The sequence below is a fragment of the Hoplias malabaricus genome, chromosome 8, assembly GCF_029633855.1.
Source record: "Hoplias malabaricus isolate fHopMal1 chromosome 8, fHopMal1.hap1, whole genome shotgun sequence".
Lineage (NCBI taxonomy): Eukaryota > Metazoa > Chordata > Actinopteri > Characiformes > Erythrinidae > Hoplias > Hoplias malabaricus.
In genome coordinates, this window is record NC_089807.1 from 45,438,042 (window position 1) to 45,460,799 (window position 22,758).

The 22,758-nt window shown below is 46.4% G+C and overlaps 1 protein-coding gene across 1 annotated transcript in view; it reads right to left on the reverse strand.

Annotated features, from left to right (window-relative positions):
• The window catches only part of stox2a (storkhead box 2a), a 59,718-nt gene that overhangs the window by 12,745 nt on the left and 24,215 nt on the right, over window positions 1-22,758 (reverse strand). Inside the window, exons 2-3 of the mRNA XM_066678999.1 lie at window positions 8,554-8,706; window positions 1,360-3,883 (exon numbers count right to left, since the gene is read on the reverse strand). Of these exons, the coding sequence (XP_066535096.1) occupies window positions 1,360-3,883; window positions 8,554-8,706 (2,677 nt within the window). The remainder of the gene's footprint in view (window positions 1-1,359; window positions 3,884-8,553; window positions 8,707-22,758) is intronic.

Consider the following 22,758-nt stretch of genomic DNA (forward strand, 5'->3'; position numbering starts at 1 on the left):
AAAGACGTTTTTTTTTCTCTAAAAAGCAAACAGTGATCAGCTTTTGGCGATAAGACGCAGAAGACTACACTGTGCGCTCCTCGTGGGTGTTGCCATTGCTCCTTGCTCCTGGAACTAGACACGCCCACAAATGTCATCACGGTTCATTCTGAAAAACCTACTGTTCTTTGGTTCTTTGAAAGAGGTCTAATAATAAAACAGTGTCGTCCGATATGTCTGACTTTACAGTGTTTTCACTGGTAGTGAGTGAGTGAGTGACTGGGTGAGTGTGTGAAACCCTCCACAGGTGTGAGTGAGTGAGTGAGGGACTGGGTGAGTGTGTGAAACCCTGCACAGGTGTGAGTGAGTGAGTGAATGAGTGAGTGTGTGAAACCCTGCACAGGTGTGAGTGAGTGAGTGAGTGACTGAGTGAGTGTGTGAAACCCTGCACAGGTGTGAGTGAGTGAGTGAGGGACTGGGTGAGTGTGTGAAACCCTGCACAGGTGTGAGTGAGTGAGTGAATGAGTGAGTGTGTGAAACCCTGCACAGGTGTGAGTGAGTGAGTGAATGAGTGAGTGTGTGAAACCCTGCACAGGTGTGAGTGAGTGAGTGAGTGACTGAGTGAGTGTGTGAAACCCTGCACAGGTGTGAGTGAGTGAGTGAGTGACTGAGTGAGTGTGTGAAACCCTGCACAGGTGTGAGTGAGTGAGTGAGTGAGTGACTGAGTGAGTGTGTGAAACCCTGCACAGGTGTGAGTGAGTGACTGAGTGACTGAGTGAGTGTGTGAAACCCTGCACAGGTGTGAGTGAGTGACTGAGTGAGTGTGTGAAACTCTGCACAGGTGTGAGTGAGTAAGTGAGTGACTGAGTGAGTGTGTGAAACCCTGTACAGGTGTGAGTGAGTGAGTGAGTGACTGAGTGAGTGTGTGAAACCCTGTACAGGTGTGAGTGAGTGACTTGGTGAGTGTCATTTTGTTCAAGTAAAAATAACCTAAAAACTGAAGCCGTGTGCAGAGTGAAGAGTTTATTGGGCGCTGCGTTGGTTCTGAGCTCCATCAGGAAAAAGCTGCAGAAGACTGTGATGGGTTTGTTCTGTTCTTGGGGACAATACTGTGTCCAAAAGTCTGTGAGAGTGTGGGTTTAGACCAGTTACAGATGGGGATTTTAAGGATAGAAAATGTGAACGTGGCGTATTAATAGTTAATTTTTATTTAAATTTTTGTTTGTTTAATAAAAGGATTTATTTTTTAATACGACACAACAGTCACCAAAAATGAGAAAAGAGTGGGAGAATGTTTGAATCCTGATTTACAACGATACGCTGCACGAAAGCACTTTAAACTTTGTTTCTGTCTTTTCTACAGTAATATACTGTGTTTACCGTGGGGAATTAAAGCCGCTGTCGACGGTCACACTGCTGCTGTCCATGCTGTCCAGCCGAGCCGAGTGCGCTGACTTCTGGCTGCTGGTGTTCTCGTTCTCCTTAGGGCTCAGCAGAGTCAGGTTGGTCTCGAATTTCCTCTGCAGATCACGTTCCTTTTCTCGTTCGAGCAGCCACTGCATGGTCCCACCCCCAACCCCGCCCCCACCCTCTCCGCCCCCAGCCCGCCCCTTTCCTTCCGCCGGTGCCGCCTCTTTATGGGAAGAATCCTCCACTTCTTCCTCGTCGTCATCGTCCGACACATTGTAGTAGTCGAACGTAGCCTCCGAGGCAGAGGGGGCGCCCTGCTCCGAACAAGCAGGGGGAGGGGCCAAGGCGGGCGAAGGGGCGGAATTAGGCGGCGGTGGCTGGGACTCGAGAGTGTCGAGCACCTCTGACGATTTCATGTGAGGAGTTTTCCGCAATGTGCCTGATTTCGAGTAGCTACTACTGTCCACGTAGCTCATCGTCAAAATGTTGTGTGGCGGCTTAAACAAAGTGTCTTTGCTGAAAATCTCTTTCCTCTTGTCCACCACCAATGCGCCACTGCCACTCCCCATGCCACCGCCCCCTGGATCGGCATTGTGTTGATGCTGTATCAAACGTCCGTTCAACATGGGCTCCGGCGTCTGGCTCGGCGTGGGTTTACCTGAGCCGTTGTGGCCCTTGGTGGAGGCGTCCTCTTTGTAATCCATGGGATGCGGTGAGGTGAGGTGTGGCGTCTGCTGATCGGCTGGCGATCCTTTACGGATCCCGTCCGACGGCGTTAAAGTGTCGTGGTCGGCTTTGCCCAGTGGTAACGGGGCAGTTAAGATTGTTTCGTTCGACGTATTGCACTGGAAGTAGTCGTCCGTAAGCGGCTTGGGCGACAAGGCCTTCAAATCGCTGTAGGCCGGCAAGCTGTCCCTGCTCTTGTTTCTCTCCAGAGGGGTGTCCAAGCTTATCTTACCCATATCGGGCACGGACATCTCGGAGTTGAATTTAGCAGCGGAGAACATGATGCGCGAGTAGTGGGACGATTTCTGCGAGGAGGCTCTGAGTGTCCCGTCGTCAGTATAGTATCGACTCCGGTGGTCCGGGCTACGTTCATATTCCTCTGGAGTGCCCAAAGTGGAGCTCCCGCCTCCCAGTGGACCCTTGGAGTTGTCCATGGATCTCGACCTCTCCTTGGCTTTGTCCGGCCTCTCGGTGCGGGACTTGCGGTCCTGTGTGTGGCTGTGACTCCGGTGCACCCGAGAATGCGAGGTACCGCGCGAAGGCTCCGGGAATGGCATCTCAGTCCGTCTCTTTGCAAGCTCCCCTGACACATCCCACTCGGGCGTAACAGGGAAATACGACTCTGCAATATTGGGGTTGCTATGGACGAGGTACGCGGCACCACTCCTGCGCTCCACCGTGTACATTCCCTCCCTGGGAGAGCGCACCAGAGAGTGGCTGAAGAAGCGGTAGTCCCTCTCAAGGCCCAGATCCAGGTTGGAGCCCTCGGACAGGTCCCCACGAGAGGTTTGCCTGGTCTTGCTGTGGGATCTCGACTTTCCGTGTGGGACTCGGCGATGCCCTCGACTGCGGCGGCTGCGAGCGCTGCTGTGCTGCGCAGATGAACTCGCCTTGCAGCGCTGGGCTCGCTCCTCCTCCAGACGCTTCATCACGGCCGTGTGGCGCGCCACATTCTCCACCGTCAGGTCTGGGTTGATCCGCCGGATGATCTCCATCTCCACTTCTCGAGGGATGGCCACCGAAGAGGGCGCATCCTCGTCCCTAAGGGGCCACTCCTCTGGTGGAAACTGAGCAGAGAAGGAGGCCAACTGCTTCGTCTTGTCTTTCCTGAAGCTCAGCCGGAAAAGCTTGAGCCCAAACTTCTTGGATTGCCTCTCGCTGCTGCCCCCTGTGCTCCCCTCCTTCTTCTTGGTGAGAGTGTCCGTCTTGTAGGAGAAAGAAGGGTTGCTCCTGGCCTTGTCAGGATCAGGAGGGTGTTGGGTGGTTGCTGGAGGAGGAGGGGGCTGAGGGTATGAGGGGGGATCTCCTTTTGGCTCTTTGGGGGACTTCCTCTGAAGTGTGGTGTGGTTGCTCGGCACCTCATCACGGTATGAATTGTACGAGTCGCAGTGGTTTTTGTGGTTTAGCCTTTCTCGTATGCAACCGGACGTAGAAGGCGTGATGGTGCCAGATTGGGGTGACGTGCACTGCTCCTGCTGCTGTGACTGTTGCTGCTGCTGTTGTTGTTGCTTTTGCTGTTGCTGTTGTTGCTGCTGCTGCTGCTGTTGTTGTTGTTGTTGTTGTTGTTGCTGCTGTGACTGCTGCTGTCGGTCCGAATGTCTGTCGTCCAGGTGGTACCACTTGCTGTTGGTGCGGATGAGGGATGGGGTGATGAAGTAAGTTTGGGGTGTGACGATGCAGTAACCTTCAGGCGTGGGGTAGATCTTTCGCTCCCGCACCAGCATGTTCAGCGTGTGCCGCAGGATCTCCGGACTCGGTGTGGGTACACCTGAGGGGACGAAGGAGGAGAAAAACAAAGTTTAGTGTAGGAAAACTAACCCGACATGCACACAGGTTTGCCCCTGTGATTTTCTAATGACACATGACACAGTCATTATACCTAGTGGCCTTTTGAGTGTTTGAGTGTGTATGTTTGAGTGAGTATGTTTGAGTGAGTATGTTTAAGTGTGTATGTTTGAGTGTGTATGTTTGAGTGAGTATGTTTGAGTGAGTATGTTTGAGTGTGTATGTTTGAGTGTGTATGTTTGAGTGAGTATGTTTGAGTGAGTATGTTTGAGTGAGTATGTTTGAGTGTGTATGTTTGGGTGAGTATGTTTGAGTGAGTATGTTTGGGTGTGTATGTTTGAGTGTGTATGTTTGGGTGAGTATGTTTGGGTGAGTATGTTTGAGTGAGTATGTTTGGGGTGTGTATGTTTGAGTGAGTATGTTTGAGTGTGTATGTTTGAGTGAGTATGTTTGAGTGTGTATGTTTGAGTGTGTATGTTTGAGTGTGTATGTTCGAGTGAGTATGTTTGAGTGTGTATGTTTGAGTGAGTATGTTTGAGTGAGTATGTTTGAGTGAGTATGTTTGAGTGAGTATGTTTGAGTGAGTATGTTTGGGTGAGTATGTTTGGGTGAGTATGTTTGAGTGAGTATGTTTGGGTGTGTATGTTTGAGTGTGTATGTTCGAGTGTGTATGTTCGAGTGAGTATGTTTGAGTGTGTATGTTTGAGTGAGTATGTTTGGGGTGTGTATGTTTGAGTGAGTATGTTTGAGTGTGTATGTTTGAGTGAGTATGTTTGAGTGAGTATGTTTGAGTGTGTATGTTTGAGTGTGTATGTTTGAGTGTGTAAGTTCGAGTGAGTATGTTTGCGTGAGTATGTTTGAGTGAGTATATTTGAGTGTGTATGTTTGAGTGTGTATGTTTGAGCGAGTATGTTTGAGTGTGTATGTTGTATAGTCATAAGACAGTGTAGTGTGTTAATATTTTGCGCATTAGCCACTGAACTTTTAAGGTTTGTACATAGTATATTCTGTATAGTTTTTGTGTGTAGTACACAGTGGGGACGCATCCCATGTTCCACACTAATTCTTATTAACGTTATTAAACAGCTGTTACACTGACACCTAGTGGCCTGGATGTACTGGATATTTTAAACTTGGCCAGCCCTATGTGTGGGACCCACTCTATGGAGCAAAACTGATTCATTCAGGGACAACAAATCAATTTAGCCTTCTTCTCACGTTAGCTAAACTTTATAGAAAACAGTGCAGAAATAATAATAATATATAATCACTGTGATAAACATTGTTTGGAAAAAATGAAACATTGCTCTTTTATGAATTTACATTTATGTTCTGTGTAGGAGAAGAGCTGTGTTTATAAATGTTTTCAAACAAATCCCTCGATTGTATGAAGTTTTATTGCAGTAAAAACTATGGATAACACAATGTAATTATAATCCATGATCTGTGAAGCACTTCTCTAAACAACCAGCAGATGACCACATATAAAACACACAGCACCCATTAAGAAGAGACTCTACTGGTCTTGAGCATGTTTTCTAAATAACCTCAGTTTCCTCCCACAGCCCAAACACACACGGTGGTAGGTGGAGTAGCTGTGTGAAATGGTCCACAGATGTGAGTGTGTGTGACTGGATGAGTGTGTGAGTGAGTGATTGGGTGAGTGTGTGAGTGACTGGGTGAGTGTGTAAGTGACTGGTTGAGTGTGTGTGGGTTAGTGAGTGTCTGGGTGAGTGTGTGAGTGATTGGGTGAGTGTGTGAGTGACTGGGTGAGTGTGTAAGTGACTGGTTGAGCGTGTGTGTGTTAGTGAGTGTCTGGGTGAGTGATTGGGTGAGTGTTTGTGGGTGATTGGGTAACTGTTTGTGTGAGTGAGTGACTGGGTGAGTGTTTGTCTGTGTGTGTGTGTGTAAGTGACTGGATGAGTGTGAATGAGTCATTGGGTGAGTGTGTGAGTGAGTGATTGGGTGAGTATGTGAGTGACTGGGTGAGTGTGTGAGTGATTGGGTGAGTGTGTGTGAGTGACTGGGTGAGTGTGTGAGTGACTGGGTGAGTGAGTGTGTGTGAGTGACTGGGTGAGTGGGTGAGTGACTGGGTGATTGGGTGAGTGAGTGTGTGTGAGTGACTGGGTGAGTGTGTGAGTGACTGGGTGATTGGGTGAGTGAGTGTGTGTGAGTGACTGGGTGAGTGTGAGTGACAGGATGAGTGAGTGAGTGAGTGTGTGTGAGTGACTGGGTGAGTTTGAGTGACAGGATGAGTGTGTGAGTGACTGGGTGAGTGTGAGTGAGAGGATGAGTGTGTGAGTGACTGGGTGAGTGTGAGTGAGAGGATGAGTGTGTTGTGTGCTCTGTACTCATTAATCCCAGGGGAAGGCTCTGCACACGCTGCTACCTTGAATAGGATGAAGTGCTTATAAAAGATGAATGAATGAATTTCTAATAATATGCTACTTCATATTCTTCATAACTGAAAAGGATTTTTACAGGAAGAAAGAAAATCTGAATTTCTGACTGCACCACGTTGCCTTGCTTCTTTGCACTTGTGAGAGGAACTGTATCAAACGTTAAGGGGCTTTACTTTCATTAGCGCTCAGATAAATTATGAATGCGTATTTTGTCCGTAGGCCCCTCCCCCCTCCCCCTAATGGGACATTGACGGGACTGTGGTGAAACTCGTATGATGTAGTTACCACACGCTGTTTCTCTTCTTCAGCACAATCTCCTCACATCACACAAAAGAGCCTCACGCTGCTGAAGGTCACAACTCAGGGCACAGTAACTCCAACCACTGACCACTGCTGATCAATACAGCGCCCTGCATCACCTTCAGCTCCCTGCTCCTCACCCACACACATGGACCAAAACATTAAGACCACCTGTCTACCGTACGGACCCGGTGTTCTGTGGGAAAGGTACATAAACTTATGAAGCTCCTATGAAGTCGTACTCTTTGGCGGCTCCAACCCTGGGTTCACAGAAACAGAGAATATTCACCGGTGTGTGTCTCTAAGAGGCAAACTTACACTGAGACCACCACCTTGAGCTTCTATTCTATCTCCAGTTGGAGAGAATTACTAGGAAGTGAATCAGGGGCAGTGGCAGAGTAAAGCCAGCAGCACAGCTCCGTTCTCATTAGTTATCTCCACATTGTTTTGCATAAAGATAAACTACGTTAAACTGTGTTTACTCTGCCTCTGTCTCCAGAAATGGCCAGCTCTCATTGAAAATAAATGAGTACCAGACACTTTTAATTCCCCTCTGCACGAGAATAAGACCAGGATAAAAAAAGGCACTGATGTAATTTTCCCAGTGTGCCAAGCCTCCCGAACTCTGCCTCGTCTGCACTTCCCACAGTGCACCCTGATGGACAGCTCGGGGATGACATCATCCAGCTGCAAAACACTCGTCAGCAAAATATTGATTATGGATTTGTGCTGGGCTTGTTATTCCTGAAAAGACACCGCAGATTCAGTCAGTGCCTTGAATCACTCCACCCTGAGTTCATCAGAGAGAAGCTCTTTTATCACCAACATGAACCTGAATGTCTTTGCTTCATAGAGTTTAACACAGGTCTAGCACAGAAGCTCTGAGACTTCCAGGCCACTAGGTGTCAGTAACATGATGATGAATCCCTGCAGAAAACCTCTGATTGCTTCTTTGTTTTTGTAGTAGCTTCTGGACAACTCTAAGATCGGACAGAGAGACATTAGCTGATACCAAATAAGGCTCCTGAGGTAAGGAACCCAGGATTCTCACACATGTCTCCTCTTGAGGTTTAATAAAGTCTAACCCTAACCCTAACCCAGACAGTCACCCGGAGGAAACCCACACAGACACAGAGAGAACACACCACACTCCTCACAGACAGTCACCCGGAGGAAACCCACGCAGACACAGAAAGAACACACCACACTCCTCACAGATAGTCACCCAGAGGAAACCCACACAGACACAGAGAGAACACACCACACTCCTCACAGATAGTCACCCAGAGGAAACCCATGCAGACACAGAGAGAACACACCACACTCCTCACAGACAGTCACCCGGAGGAAACCCACGCAGACACAGAGAGAACACACCACACTCCTCACAGACAGTCACCCGGAGGAAACCCACGCAGACACAGAGAGAACACACCACACTCCTCACAGACAGTCACCCGGAGGAAACCCATGCAGACACAGAGAGAATTTGAAAGAATCCGAGAGTACAGATCAGAACAGAAAATCAGAAGAAAGCTTACGTTAATGAAGACAATAAAAGAATAAATGTGACACCATCCTACAGCCTTTTACACTTGGAGCACCACTGGGTATGATCTGGTGTTTTTGTTGCTGGACTCTCCCTACAGTTGCAGAGTGTAAATCACTTTAACAGAACTGCCCTGAAATCCAGGGGATTCTGTCTATCCTCTTCCACAAGTTACATAGCGCAGTTTCTGCAGTGCTGAGCCTGGATAGAATAGAGCCTGGGCACTATTCTCCTATTTACAGGTCAGTGGAGCATCAGAATGATTTTTGAAGCTGTAATTTTAAGGTAGAAATACTACCTAGTGTTGCTTTAAATAGACACAGATTAAAGGGTGAATGGCTGCAAGTGTTTGTAATAGGACCAGGTGATCTTGTGTGTGTGTGTGTGTGTGTGTGTGTGTACCTGGGAAGCAGGTGGTGAGGTGCTCCATCAGTGCATCCTGGGTAACAGCTTTGCGAGCGGAGTTCATGGCAGAAATAGCCAAACACAGGATCTCTCCCAGAGGAATAAACTGAGACTGGCTGATTGGGGACATGCTGATGGGAGACACATCACCTACAGAGAGACAAAGACACAAACAGATGCTGAGTTACTTAAAAAAAAAAAAATTCATCCCTTTCATTTTACTCCCAGCCGAGCATTTTAACTGCATCTGAAAAAGTGTGGACTACTCATGATGAATATGAGGTGCATTCAGTCAATAATGTAAACAGATGAATGCAGACCTGGGTTCCACAGCTGTGGTGACAGCTGAAGCTCATCTAAGTTAGCTACAATAACTGTGGTATTAATGCATGACTTAGGACAGCAGCCACTGAAAATCAGCAGGTCTGGGCCAGGTGTTTAAAGGCGATGTTAACGATTGTAATTAAAAAACTCTTTTTATAAAATTCCGTAGGTATTTCCTCACCATTTGCTTGTCTTTTATTGTGTTGGAAACCGGTCTAATGTGTTTACACAGCCCCCTAGTGTCTGTAATTGAGTAAAAGCTCCAGTATGCTAGGCTCTCTCTCTCTCGGGAGTTGTAACTGAGAGACTGCAAACGTTGAAAAGCACGAACTGACATGAGGATATTGCTCTATTTCTTATTTTAGCTGTTTCGGATCACTTGAGGTGGAAATGTCTCAAAACTCAGGAGAAGGCTAACTGCATTAGCGACAGTGCTACAAATCTAAACAGCTCAAGTTACACATGAGATTCTGGGTGAATTCAGACAGTGAATAAATACTTACAGACAATTTATACCTCAGCTGCGTACAAACAACAGTCATTTATCTCCTCAAACACACTGCTCCACCTTAAAAGATACAGTCGCTTCTTACTCACACACAACGCTCCACCTTAAAAGATACAGTCGCTTCTTACTCAAACACACCGCTCCACATTAAAAGATACAGTCGCTTCTTACTCACATACACCGCTCCACCTTAAAAGATACAGTCGCTTCTTACTCACACACCGCTCCACCTTAAAAGATAAAGTAGCTTCTTACTCACACAAACCACTCCACCTTAAAAGATACAGTCGCTTCTTACTCACACACACCGCTCCACCTTAAAAGATACAGTCGCTTCTTACTCACACACACCGCTCCCCCTTAAAAGATACAGTCGCTTCTTACTCACACACACCGCTCCACCTTAAAAGATACAGTCGCTTCTTACTCACACACACCGCTCCACCTTAAAAGATACAGTCGCTTCTTACTCACACAGCGCTCCACATTAAAAGATACAGTCGCTTCTTACTCACACACAGCACTCCACCTTAAAAGAAACAGTCGCTTCTTACTCACACACACCGCTCCACCTTAAAAGATACAGTCGCTTTTTCTCACACACACCGCCCCACCTTAAAAGATACAGTCGCTTCTTACTCACACACACCGCTCCACCTTAAAAGATACAGTCGCTTCCTACTCACACACACCGCTCCACATTAAAAGATACAGTCGCTTCTTACTCACATACACCGCTCCACCTTAAAAGATACAGTCGCTTCTTACTCACACACCGCTCCACCTTAAAAGATAAAGTAGCTTCTTACTCACACAAACCACTCCACCTTAAAAGATACAGTCGCTTCTTACTCACACACACCGCTCCACCTTAAAAGATACAGTCGCTTCTTACTCACACACACCGCTCCCCCTTAAAAGATACAGTCGCTTCTTACTCACACACACCGCTCCACCTTAAAAGATACAGTCGCTTCTTACTCACACACACCGCTCCACCTTAAAAGATACAGTCGCTTCTTACTCACACAGCGCTCCACATTAAAAGATACAGTCGCTTCTTACTCACACACAGCACTCCACCTTAAAAGAAACAGTCGCTTCTTACTCACACACACCGCTCCACCTTAAAAGATACAGTCGCTTTTTCTCACACACACCGCCCCACCTTAAAAGATACAGTCGCTTCTTACTCACACACACCGCTCCACCTTAAAAGATACAGTCGCTTCCTACTCACACACACCGCTCCACATTAAAAGATACAGTCGCTTCCTACTCACACACACCGCTCCACATTAAAAGATACAGTCGCTTCTTACTCACACACACCGTTCCACCTTAAAAGATACAGTCGCTTCTTACTCACACACACCGTTCCACCTTAAAAGATACAGTCGCTTCTTACTCACACACACCGCCCCACCTTAAAAGATACAGCCGCTTCCTACTCACACACAACACTCCACCTTAAAAGATACAGTCGCTTCTTACTCACACACACCGCTCCACCTTAAAAGTTACAGTCGCTTCTTACTCACACACACCGCTCCACTTTAAAAGATACAGTCGCTTCTTACTCACACACACCGCTCCACCTTAAAAGATACAGTTGCTTCTTACTCACACACACCGCCCCACCTTAAAAGATACAGTCACTTCTTACTCACACACAACGCTTCACCTTAAAAGATACAGTCGCTTCTTACTCACACACACCGCTCCACCTTAAAAGATAAAGTCGCTTCCTACTCACACACACCGCTACACCTTAAAAGATACAGTCGCTTCTTACTCACACACACCGCTCCACCTTAAAAGATACAGTCGCTTCTTACTCACACACACCACTCCACCTTAAAAGATACAGTCGCTTCTTACTCACACACAGCGCTCCACCTTAAAAGATACAGTCGCTTCTTACTCACACACAGCGCTCCACATTAAAAGATACAGTCGCTTCTTACTCACACACAGCGCTCCACCTTAAAAGATACAGTCGCTTCTTACTCACACACACCGCTCCACCTTAAAAGATACAGTCACTTTTTTTCACACACACCGCCCCACCTTAAAAGATACAGTCGCTTCCTACTCACACACACCGCTCCACATTAAAAGATACAGTCGCTTCTTACTCACACACAGCACTCCACATTAAAAGATACAGTCGCTTCTTACTCACACACACCGTTCCACCTTAAAAGATACAGTCGCTTCTTACTCACACACACCGCCCCACCTTAAAAGATACAGCCGCTTCTTACTCACACACACCGCTCCACCTTAAAAGATACAGTCTCTTCCTACTCACACACACCGCTCCACCTTAAAAGATACAGTCGCTTCTTACTCACACACAGCGCTCCACATTAAAAGATACAGTCGCTTCTTACTCACACACACCGCTCCACTTTAAAAGATACAGTCGCTTCTTACTCACACACACCGCTCCACCTTAAAAGATACAGTCGCTTCTTACTCACACACACCGCCCCACCTTAAAAGATACAGTCGCTTCTTACTCACACACACCGCCCCACCTTAAAAGATACAGTCGCTTCTTACTCACACACACCGCCCCACATTAAAAGATACAGTCGCTTCTTACTCACACACACCGCTCCACATTAAAAGATACAGTCGCTTCTTACTCACACACACCGCTCCACATTAAAAGATACAGTCGCTTCTTACTCACACACACCGCTCCACCTTAAAAGATACAGTCGCTTCTTACTCACACACAACACTCCACCTTAAAAGATACAGTCGCTTCTTACTCACACACACCGCTCCACCTTAAACGATACAGTCGCTTCTTACTCACACACACCGCTCCACCTTAAACGATACAGTCGCTTCTTACTCACACACACCGCTCCACATTAAAAGATACAGTCGCTTCTTATTCACACACACCGCCCCACCTTAAAAGATACAGTCGCTTCTTACTCACACACAACACTCCACGTTAAAAGATACAGTCGCTTCTTACTCACACACACCGCTCCACCTTAAACGATACAGTCGCTTCTTACTCACACACAACACTCCACCTTAAAAGATACAGTCGCTTCTTACTCACACACACCGCTCCACCTTAAACGATACAGTCGCTTCTTACTCACACACACCGCTCCACATTAAAAGATACAGTCGCTTCTTACTCACACACACCGCTCCACCTTAAACGATACAGTCGCTTCTTACTCACACACACCGCTCCACCTTAAAAGATACAGTCGCTTCTTACTCACACACACCGCTCCACCTTAAACGATACAGTCGCTTCTTACTCACACACACCGCTCCACATTAAAAGATACAGTCGCTTCTTACTCACACACACCGCTCCACATTAAAAGATACAGTCGCTTCTTACTCACACACACCGCTCCACCTTAAACGATACAGTCGCTTCTTACTCACACACACCGCTCCACCTTAAAAGATACAGTCGCTTCTTACTCACACACACCGCTCCACCTTAAACGATACAGTCGCTTCTTACTCACACACACCGCTCCACCTTAAAAGATACAGTCGCTTCTTACTCACACACACCGCTCCACCTTAAACGATACAGTCGCTTCTTACTCACACACACCGCACCACTTTAAAAGATGTAAAAGCCTCTGAATGTAAACAACCAGAGAGAAGTGGATTCCACAACAAGCATAGAGAGTCCCTTTAATGGGAGAAAGGGTGTCTGCTAGAAGTGTTATTTCTGGCTCCAACAGGGAGCACTGTCCCTGTGGCCTGTGTGGATCCCAATGCCTAGGTGCAGTGACAGGGACACTGTACTGAATAAACTGCGCTGTACTTCAGATTAGACATAAAAACGTCCTGTCTGAGGTCAGTAATGACCCCGGGGCAGTTCCCTGGGGCAGCTGAGGTTTGAATCCACCCTGTGGTCACTCTCTCTGTCCAAACCAGCCCTGTCCCTCCCTCATGTCCTAATCACTGGCATTGGCCTCCACCGAAAATCATGATATAAAACATTCATTTTCTGTAACTACTTCATCCATTCCAGGGAGGAACACTCTCCACTGCAGAAGAGATTTTAGATAGGCAGGTGTCCACATATTTTGGTATATAATATTATAAAAAAAAGTGTATAAATATCAGATCATCTAGAAGTTATTTTCAGGCACGATAACGTCTCCACGAAATCCATAAATGAATGACATTTTTCAATATGTTGTGCAATGAGGAAAGTCAATCAGGATGTGTGCGTGCGTGTGTGTGTGTGTGTGTGTGTGTGTGTTTGATGACTCAGCAAGGAGCCCCATTCTCCCACGTAGGCAGTAAGACCCTCCGCTTTAGTGCACATGTCAATATCGACCCCCAAAAAACCCGCTCCAGTATTAGATTTATAAAAAACAGACTCCAGTAAAACTCCATCCACGTCTATTGAATCAAGATCTCATTTCATTACGTCCTTATAGCCTTAAAGAGATTACCGTAATATGAATTAGAGTGGACATGCTGCGGTCCGGAACACTAAACCGATCCGACAGAGCCAATAATATTTAGACAGGATTATCTATAAACACAGTTATGTGATGGTATCAGTGTTTGACCTCGGAGAGTCAGGGTTAAGGACAGAAAAGACATGCTCTTGGTTTTACTTTTGACCTCTGTTTATTGTGATAAAAGTTATCTCAGGGTTCACGTAGATCAGAGGCTGCTGACCACAGGGCCTCCACAGGGTCCTGGAACAATTGCATCACATCACAAAAGTATTAAAATCAGTATTATTAAAAATACAGTATTAGTAATAAGACTGTCTCCATCTTTCGGGACTAAAGCGATGTCAGAGCCGTGATGAGGCAGCTGCCTTTTCCCTCCCCTTCTTTCATGTGAGGTCTGGCTTTGACGATGTCCAGAGCATTTCATAAGGCACATATGGAGTTTAGATGCTCTTCTGCAAAATAAATATATGCTGTGCTTCCTGCTGCGCTACACACACATATGCACTACACACACTCAGATTTGCACTACACACACTCAGATCTGCGCTACACACACTCAGATCTGCGCTACACACAATCGGATCTGCGCTACACACACTCAGATCTGCGCTACACACACTCAGATTTGCACTACATACACTCAGATCTGCACTACACACACTCAGATCTGCGCTACACACACTCAGATCTGCGCTACACACACTCAGATCTGCGCTACACACAATCGGATCTGCGCTACACACACTCAGATCTGCGCTACACACACTCAGATCTGCGCTACACACAATAGGATCTGCGCTACACACACTTAGATCTGCGCTACACACACTCAGATCTCCGCTACGCACACTCAGATCTGCGCTACGCATACTCAGATCTCCGCTACACACACTCATATCTGCGCTACACACACTCAGATCTGTGGTACACACACTCAGATCTCTGCTACACACACTCAGATCTGCGCTACACACACTCAGATCTCCGCTACGCACACTCAGATCTGCGCTACGCATACTCATATCTGCGCTACACACACTCATATCTGCGCTACACACACTCAGATCTGCGCTACACACACTCAGATCTGCGCTACACACACTCAGATTTGCACTACATACACTCAGATCTGCGCTACACACACTCAGATCTGCGCTACACACAATCGGATCTGCGCTACACACACTCAGATCTGTGCTACACACACTCAGATCTGCGCTACACACACTCAGATTTGCACTACATACACTCAGATCTGCGCTACACACACTCAGATCTGCGCTACACACAATCGGATCTGCGCTACACACACTTAGATCTGCGCTACACACACTCAGATCTCCGCTACGCACACTCAGATCTGCGCTACGCATACTTAGATCTCCGCTACACACACTCATATCTGAGCTACACACACTCAGATCTGTGGTACACACACTCAGATCTCTGCTACACACACTCAGATCTATGCTACACACACTCAAATCTCTGCTACACACACTCAGATCTGTGCTACACACACTCAGATCTCTGCTACACACACTCAGATCTCTGCTACACACACTCAGATCTCTGCTACACACACTCAGATCTGTGCTACGCACACTCAGATCTGCGCTACGCACACTCAGATCTGTGCTACACACACTCAGATCTCTGCTACACACACTCAGATCTCTGCTACACACACTCAGATCTGTGGTACACACACTCAGATCTCTGCTACACACACTCAGATCTGTGGTACACACACTCAGATCTCTGCTACACACACTCAGATCTGTGCTACGCACACTCAGATCTGCGCTACGCACACTCAGATCTGTGCTACGCACACTCAGATCTGCACTACTCACACTCAAATCTCTGGTACACACACTCAGATCTGCGCTACACACACTCTGATCTGTGCTACACACACTCTGATCTGTGCTACACACACCTGGATTTGTGATACAGACACTCAGATCTGCACTACACACACTCAGATCTGTGCTACACACACACATATGCACTACACACACTCATACTTGTGCTACACACACACAAATGCACTACACACACTCAGATTTATGCTACATACACACATATGCACTACACACACTCAAATATGCACTACACACACTCATACTTGTGCTACACACACATGTATGCACTACACACACATAAGCACTACTCACCCTCAGATTCATGCTACATACACACATATGCACTACACACACTCAGATCTGCGCTACACACACTCAGATCTGTGCTACACACACTCAGATCTGTGCTACACACACTCAGATTTGTGAAACACACACGCGGATCTGTGCAACATACACTCAGAAATGCACTACACTCACTCATAATTTTGCTACACACACACATATGCACTACACACATTCATACTTGTGCTACACACACACATGTGCACAACACACACTCAGATATGCACTACACACACTCATACGTGTGCTACACACACACACATATGCACTACACACACTCAAATATGCACTACACACACTCATACTTGTGCTACACACACATATGCACTACACACACTCATACTTGTGCTACACACACATATATGCACTACACACCCATATGTGATACACACACTTAGATCTGTGCTACACACACTCAGATTTGCGCTACACACACTCATACTTGTGCTACACACACACATGTGCACAACACACACTCATACGTGTGCTACACACACACACATATGCACTACACACACTCAAATATGCACTACACACACTCATACTTGTGCTACACACACATATATGCACTACACACACATAAGCACTACTCACATTCAGATTCATGCTACATACACACATATGCACTACACACTCATACTTGTGCTATACACACATATGCACTACACACACTCATACTTGTGCTAAACACACATATATGCACTACACACACATATGCGATACACACACTCAGATCTGTGCTACATACACTCAGATCTGCGCTACACACACTCAGATCTGCGCTACACACACTCAAATCTCTGCTACACACACTCAGATCTGTGCTACACACACTCAGATCTCTGCTACACACACTCAGATCTGCGCTACACACACTCATATCTGCACTACTCACACTCAAATCTCTGGTACACACACTCAGATCTGCGCTACACACACTCTGATCTGTGCTACACACACTCTGATCTGTGCTACACACACCTGGATTTGTGATACAGACACTCAGATCTGCACTACACACACTCAGATCTGTGCTACACACACTCTGATCTGTGCTACACACACCTGGATTTGTGATACAGACACTCAGATCTGCACTACACACACTCAGATCTGTGCTACACACACACATATGCACTACACACACTCATACTTGTGCTACACACACATATATGCACTACACACACATAAGCACTACTCACATTCAGATTCATGCTACATACACACATATGCACTACACACACTCATACTTGTGCTATACACACATATGCACTACACACACTCATACTTGTGCTACACACACATATATGCACTACACACACATATGCGATACACACACTCAGATTTGCGCTACACACACTCGGATCTGCCCTACACACACTCAGATCTGTGCTACATACACTCACATCTGCGCTACACACACTCAGATCTGCGCTACACACACTCAGATCTGTGCTATACACACTCAGATCTGTGCTACACACACTCAGATCTGCGTTACACACACTCAGATCTGCGCTACACACACATTCAGATCTGTGCTACACACACTCAGATCTGCGCTACACACACTCAGATCTGTGCTACACACACTCAGATCTGTGCTACACACACTCAGATTTGTGAAACACACACGCGGATCTGTGCAACATACATTTAGAAATGCACTACACTCACTCATAATTTTGCTACACACACACATATGCACTACACACACTCATACCTGTGCTACACACAAATATATGCACTACACACACACATATGCACTACACACACTCAGATATGCACTACACACACTCAGATCTGTGCTACACAAACTCAGATTTGTGAAACACACACACTCAGATTTGCGCTACACACACTCTGATCTGTGAAACACACACTCAAATATGCGATACACACACTCAGATCTGTGCTACATACACTCAGATCTGCGCTACACACACTCAGATCTGCGCTACACACACTCAAATCTCTGCTACACACACTCAGATCTGTGCTACACACACTCAGATCTGCGCTACACACACTCAGATCTGCGCTACACACACTCAAATCTCTGCTACACACACTCAGATCTGTGCTACACACACTCAGATCTCTGCTACACACACTCAGATCTGCGCTACACACACTCATATCTGCACTACTCACACTCAAATCTCTGGTACACACACTCAGATCTGCGCTACACACACTCTGATCTGTGCTACACACACTCTGATCTGTGCTACACACACCTGGATTTGTGATACAGACACTCAGATCTGCACTACACACACTCAGATCTGTGCTACACACACACATATGCACTACACACACTCATACTTGTGCTACACACACATATATGCACTACACACACATAAGCACTACTCACATTCAGATTCATGCTACATACACACATATGCACTACACACACTCATACTTGTGCTATACACACATATGCACTACACACACTCATACTTGTGCTACACACACATATATGCACTACACACACATATGCGATACACACACTTAGATCTGTGCTACACACACTCAGATTTGCGCTACACACACTCGGATCTGCCCTACACACACTCAGATCTGCGCTACACACACTCAGATCTGTGCTATACACACTCAGATCTGTGCTACACACACTCAGATCTGCGCTACACACACTCAGATTTGCGCTAAACACACTCAGATTTGCACTACACACACTCAGATCTGCGTTACACACACTCAGATTTGTGAAACGCACACTCGGATATGTGCTACACATACTCAGATCTGTGCTACACACACACAGACTTACACTTCACACACTCAGATCTGCGCTACACACACTCAGATCTGTGCTACACACACTCAGATCTGTGCTACACACACTCAGATCTGCGCTACACACACTCAGATCTGTGCTACACACACTCAGATTTGTGAAACACACACGCGGATCTGTGCAACATACACTCAGAAATGCACTACACTCACTCATAATTTTGCTACACACACACATATGCACTACACACACTCATACCTGTGCTACACACAAATATATGCACTACACACACACATATGCACTACACACACTCAGATATGCACTACACACACTCAGATCTGTGCTACACAAACTCAGATTTGTGAAACACACACACTCAGATTTGCGCTACACACACTCTGATCTGTGCTACACACACTCACATCTGCGCTACACACACTCAGATCTCTGCTACACACATTCAGATTTGTGATACACACACTCAGATCGGCTCTACACACCCTCAGATTTGCGCTACACACACTCAGATCTGTGCTACGCATACTCAGATCTGCGCTACACACACTCACATCTGCGATACAAACAATTAGATCTGCGCTACACACACTCAGATCTCTGCTACACACACTCAGATTTGTGATACACACACTCAGACTTGTGATACACACATTCAGTTCTGTGCTACACACATTCAGATTTGCGCAACACACACTCAGATCTGTGCTACATACACTGAGATTTGTCATGCACACACTCAGATCTTTCGCTACACACTCAGATTTGCGCTACACACACCGAGATCTGTGCTACACACACTTAGGTCTGCGCTACACACACCAAAATCTGTGCTACACACACTCAGATTTGTGATACAAACACTCAGATTTGTGATACACACACTCACATCTGCGCTACACAATCAGATTTGTGCTACACACACTCAGATTTGTGATACACACACTCAGATCTGTGCGACACACTCAGATTTGTGATACACACACTCAGATCTGTGCTACACACTCAGATGTGCTCTACACACACTCAGATGTGCGCTACACACACTCAGATTTGCACTACACACACTTGGATCTGTGCTACACACACTCGGATCTGTGCTACACACACTCAGATTTGCGCTACAATCTCAGATCTGTGCTACACACACTCAGATCTGCGTTACACACACTCAGATTTGTGAAACACACACTCGGATATGCGCAACACACACTCGTATCTGTACTACACATACGCAGACTAACACTACACACACTCGGATCTGTGCTACACATACTCAGATCTGTGCTACACACACTCAGACTTACACTACACACACTCAGACTTAGACTACACACACACAGATCTGCGCTACTCACACTAAGGTCTGCGCTACACACACTCGGATATTCGCTACACACACTTGGATCTCTGTTACACACACTCGGATCTTTGCTACACACACTCGGATCTGTGCTACACACTCAGATTTGCGCTACACACACTCAGATTTGCGCTAAACACACTCAGATTTGCACTACACACACTCAGATCTGCGTTACACACACTCAGATTTGTGAAACGCACACTCGGATATGTGCTACACATACTCAGATCTGTGCTACACACACACAGACTTACACTTCACACACTCAGATCTGTGCTACACACACTTAGAGTTGCACTACACACACTAGGATCTGTGCTACACACACTTGGATCTGTGTTACACACACTCAGATCTGCACTACACACACTCAGATCTGTGCTACACACACTCAGATTTGCGCTACAATCTCAGATCTGTGCTAAACCCACTCAGATCTGCGTTACACACACTCAGATATGTGAAACACACACTCGGATATGCGCTACACACACTCAGATCTGTGCTACACATACGCAGACTTACACTACACACACTCAGACTTACACCACACACACTCAGATCTGCGCTACACACACTCGGATATTCGCTACACACACTTGGATCTCTGTTACACACACTCGGATCTTTGCTACACACACTCGGATCTGTGCTACACACTCAGATTTGCGCTACACACACTCAGATTTGTGCTAAACACACTCAGATTTGCACTACACACACTCGGATCTGTGCTACACACACTCAGATCTGCGTTACACACACTCAGATTTGTGAAACGCACACTCGGATATGTGCTACACACACTCAGATTTGCGCTACAATCTCAGATCTGTGCTACACACACTCAGATCTGCGTTACACACACTCAGATTTGTGAAACACACACTCGGATATGCGCAACACACACTCGTATCTGTACTACACATACGCAGACTAACACTACACACACTCGGATCTGTGCTACACATACTCAGATCTGTGCTACACACACTCAGACTTACACTACACACACTCAGACTTAGACTACACACACACAGATCTGCGCTACTCACACTAAGGTCTGCGCTACACACACTCGGATATTCGCTACACACACTTGGATCTCTGTTACACACACTCGGATCTTTGCTACACACACTCGGATCTGTGCTACACACTCAGATTTGCGCTACACACACTCAGATTTGCGCTAAACACACTCAGATTTGCACTACACACACTCAGATCTGCGTTACACACACTCAGATTTGTGAAACGCACACTCGGATATGTGCTACACATACTCAGATCTGTGCTACACACACACAGACTTACACTTCACACACTCAGATCTGCGCTACACACACTCAGATCTGTGCTACACACACTTAGAGTTGCACTACACACACTAGGATCTGTGCTACACACACTTGGATCTGTGTTACACACACTCAGATCTGCACTACACACACTCAGATCTGTGCTACACACACTCAGATTTGCGCTACAATCTCAGATCTGTGCTAAACCCACTCAGATCTGCGTTACACACACTCAGATATGTGAAACACACACTCGGATATGCGCTACACACACTCAGATCTGTGCTACACATACGCAGACTTACACTACACACACTCAGACTTACACCACACACACTCAGATCTGCGCTACACACACTCGGATATTCGCTACACACACTTGGATCTCTGTTACACACACTCGGATCTTTGCTACACACACTCGGATCTGTGCTACACACTCAGATTTGCGCTACACACACTCAGATTTGTGCTAAACACACTCAGATTTGCACTACACACACTCGGATCTGTGCTACACACACTCAGATCTGGGTTACACACACTCAGATTTGTGAAACGCACACTCGGATATGTGCTACACATACTCAGATCTGTGCTACACACACTTAGAGTTGCACTACACACACTCGGCTCTGTGCTACACATACGCAGACTCACACTACACACACTCAGACTTACACCACACACACTCAGATCTGCGCTACACACACTCAGATCTTCGCTACACACACTCAGATCTTCGCTACACACACTCGGATTTGTGCTACACACACTCAGGTCTGCGCTACACACACCGAGATCTGTGCTACACACACTTAGGTCTGTGCTACACACACCGAAATCTGTGCTACACACACTCAGATTTGTGATACAAACACTCAGATTTGTGATACACACACTCAGATCTGCGCTACACATACTCAGATTTGCACTACACACACTCAGATTTGCGCTACACACTCAGATTTGTGATACACACACTCAGATCTGTGCGACACACCCAGATGTGCTCTACACACACTCAGATTTGCGCTACACTCTCAGATTTGTGATACACACACTCAGATCTGTACTACACACTCAGATGTGCTCTACACACACTCAGATTTGTACTACACAAACTCAGATTTGCGCTACACACACTCAGATTTGTGCTACACACGCTCAGATCTTCGCTACACACACTCAGATCTGTGCTACACACACTCCGATCTGTGCTACACACAC